A 2,500-nucleotide genomic window follows, 5' to 3' on the forward strand; every position below is an offset into this window, starting at 1 on the left:
TGTTAGCGAAACGTATTAAGCACTATCCCTGTCGTTGCGTAAAGTATAAGGACAAACAATCTTATAATAATATATACATATATATACATACATACATACAAACGCACACACACGCATATACACATAAGCACACACACACACACACACACACACACACACACACACACACACACACACACACACACACACACACACACACACACACACACACACACACACACACACACACACACATACACACACACACACAAACACATGCGCGCGCAAAGAGGGAGAGAGAATGAAAGAGACAGACAGTGGATATCCATGTATGGACGTATATGTATATAGACATGTATGTGTATACCCGTATGTATGTATTATATACGTATATGAATGTAAAAATATTCTGTAACAGTTTTACGTATATTTCACGTGCTTATACGTTACCAAACGTCTTTTGAATGAAGCCAAGAATGGTAGTTCGATGTGGGAGCGATTTCTCTTGAAAATCATTGTCGTTCTATTTTTAGTATCGAAATTACGCCAAATTTTCGGCAAAACTGTAAGGGTTTTAAAAATTGGAGAGCGACTTGTCCGAGTTACTGAATGATACAAAACAAAAGGTAAATAATAACCAGAAGATACGTAACTACAATGAGAAATGATCTAAGATTCCCGCAGGCGATTCTCCTCTTCAACCGACAGAGCTTGGGAAGAGAATCACTGCATCATCACAAGTGTTTATCTGAATTAAGGCCACTGAGCATATATTTGCTTTATAATTTGCTTCGGTGGACCTTGGCATATCAAATTTTTCATATACATAGATTTTGCCGCATCCATCATGCGCATAATGTACCTACACTAGTTGGATTTTGCCGTTTAATCTATTCAATAATAAGGCATTATAAGTGTATGTGTATGTATATATATATATATGTGTGTGTGTGTATATATACATATATATATGTGTGTGTGTGTGTGTGTGTGTGTGTGTGTGTGTGTGAATGTACATCTATATGCGTGTGTGTGTGTGTGTGTGTGTGTGTGTGTGTGTGTGTGTGTGTGTGTGTGTGTGTGTGTGTGTGCATATATATACGTGTGTGTGTGTGTGTGTGTGTGTGAATTTTGAGGCTGAAATCATCATTTTGCACATACAACATGCATCTATGCGTATGGCAGTATTATGCAGCTCCTGTGGCTCGGGAAAAGGTGAGCGAGTTGGGTGAGTCAGTTCCAAGCTCACGTGTCCTGTACTAATACGGACGAACTGAAGCCCTTGAGTTGAAAACATTTCTCCCCGGATCTGTTTGACTTATTTTTACAATGAATTTGATCCCGAAATGTAAATTTGATGTATCAGACGCCATCTTCCGGAAGTCCAATTACAAAACAAACACATTTTCTCTTGAAGGGAACATGAATCTTGTTGGTCACTCCGCCGGAAACCTCCATGCACTCATCCGCGGTTCCCCCTACAACTTGAACCCCTTCCTTTTGTGCAAAACAGAAAAATGGGCGGTCCGGGATTGCCCTGGATTGCCTTGAGATCTTCGAAGCAGGACGACGCCCACCCAGTGTCGTCTCGGTCTTCTTTAGCAGCGGACGCTCTCTCTGCGGTATCCCGAACTGTGTTAGTAAGGGTGTTATTGCCGTTCTGTTCAGTGTTCCTTTATCCTAGATGCGCTCTCTGTACAGTGGTCAGTGCTCGTATCTTATATTCAGGCTCTTTGTTCAGTGCTCGGTTATCCTATTTCATATTTTTGTAAGGGTAGTTGGGGCGATTAATGTTATTATTGTGAATATTTGCTACTGGTGTCTTCGCTCGTAATGGTTTGCAATTATATGCTCGTAGGGTATATCTCAGGGGCGGCCAACCAGTCGATCACAAGCCTGTTTTAAGTCGATCACACTACTGTACCTGTTCATAATTCGTCCAGAAGTTGCCATGCAAATAACTGCAATAGCATATTCAAGTACTCGTGCTACTTGGATTATCATATTTTTCTCTTTTTTTCTAGGAATTAGTTATATCTATATTTATAATGATATACTATTACAGTTACATTTATGGAATATGTTTGAATCTAAGACTGGTAGACCGCATCAGAGTAACTGTAGTAGATCACATCTCGCAAAAGGTTCGCCACTCCTGATATATCTGAACCAATTATTTTATGGAATATGTTGTAGGACAAATGCAGCGTCACTCAAAAGCTCGGGAAAGATGTTATCCTTTAAAACTATTTTTTGGTTTTCGTAAGATCAAGTTGCTATGGTGACCCCCGCGCAACACAGGGTCAAAGAATCAAGCAATGAAGTGCCATTTGGACTTTTTTAAAGACTCGACTTTTATTTTAGTTGAGTCTACTCTTCAGTACATTTTATTTTATTGTAATATCGCATTCCATATTGATAGTGAATGCGTCATAGCGTAACTGAATTTTCAAGCATGTTCAATTCGCAGAATATTTAAAGTATTTACGCTGCCGAATCTTTAGTGAGGAGAATTTCCAAA

At 39.4% G+C, this 2,500-nt stretch overlaps 1 protein-coding gene across 2 annotated transcripts in view; it reads left to right on the forward strand.

The window, feature by feature from the left end:
• Window positions 1-1,153: 1,153 nt before the first annotated feature.
• LOC138863184 (uncharacterized) overlaps window positions 1,154-2,500 on the forward strand; it is a 5,247-nt gene continuing 3,900 nt past the window's right edge. The window contains exons 1-2 of one of the 2 annotated variants that reach the window (XM_070127153.1): window positions 1,154-1,194; window positions 1,493-1,615. In XM_070127153.1, coding sequence (XP_069983254.1) covers window positions 1,169-1,194; window positions 1,493-1,615 — 149 coding nt within the window. In that variant the 5' untranslated portion in view covers window positions 1,154-1,168. The other variant, XM_070127154.1, reaches the window with a different exon arrangement.

The sequence above is a fragment of the Penaeus vannamei genome, chromosome 11 (assembly GCF_042767895.1).
Source record: "Penaeus vannamei isolate JL-2024 chromosome 11, ASM4276789v1, whole genome shotgun sequence".
Lineage (NCBI taxonomy): Eukaryota > Metazoa > Arthropoda > Malacostraca > Decapoda > Penaeidae > Penaeus > Penaeus vannamei.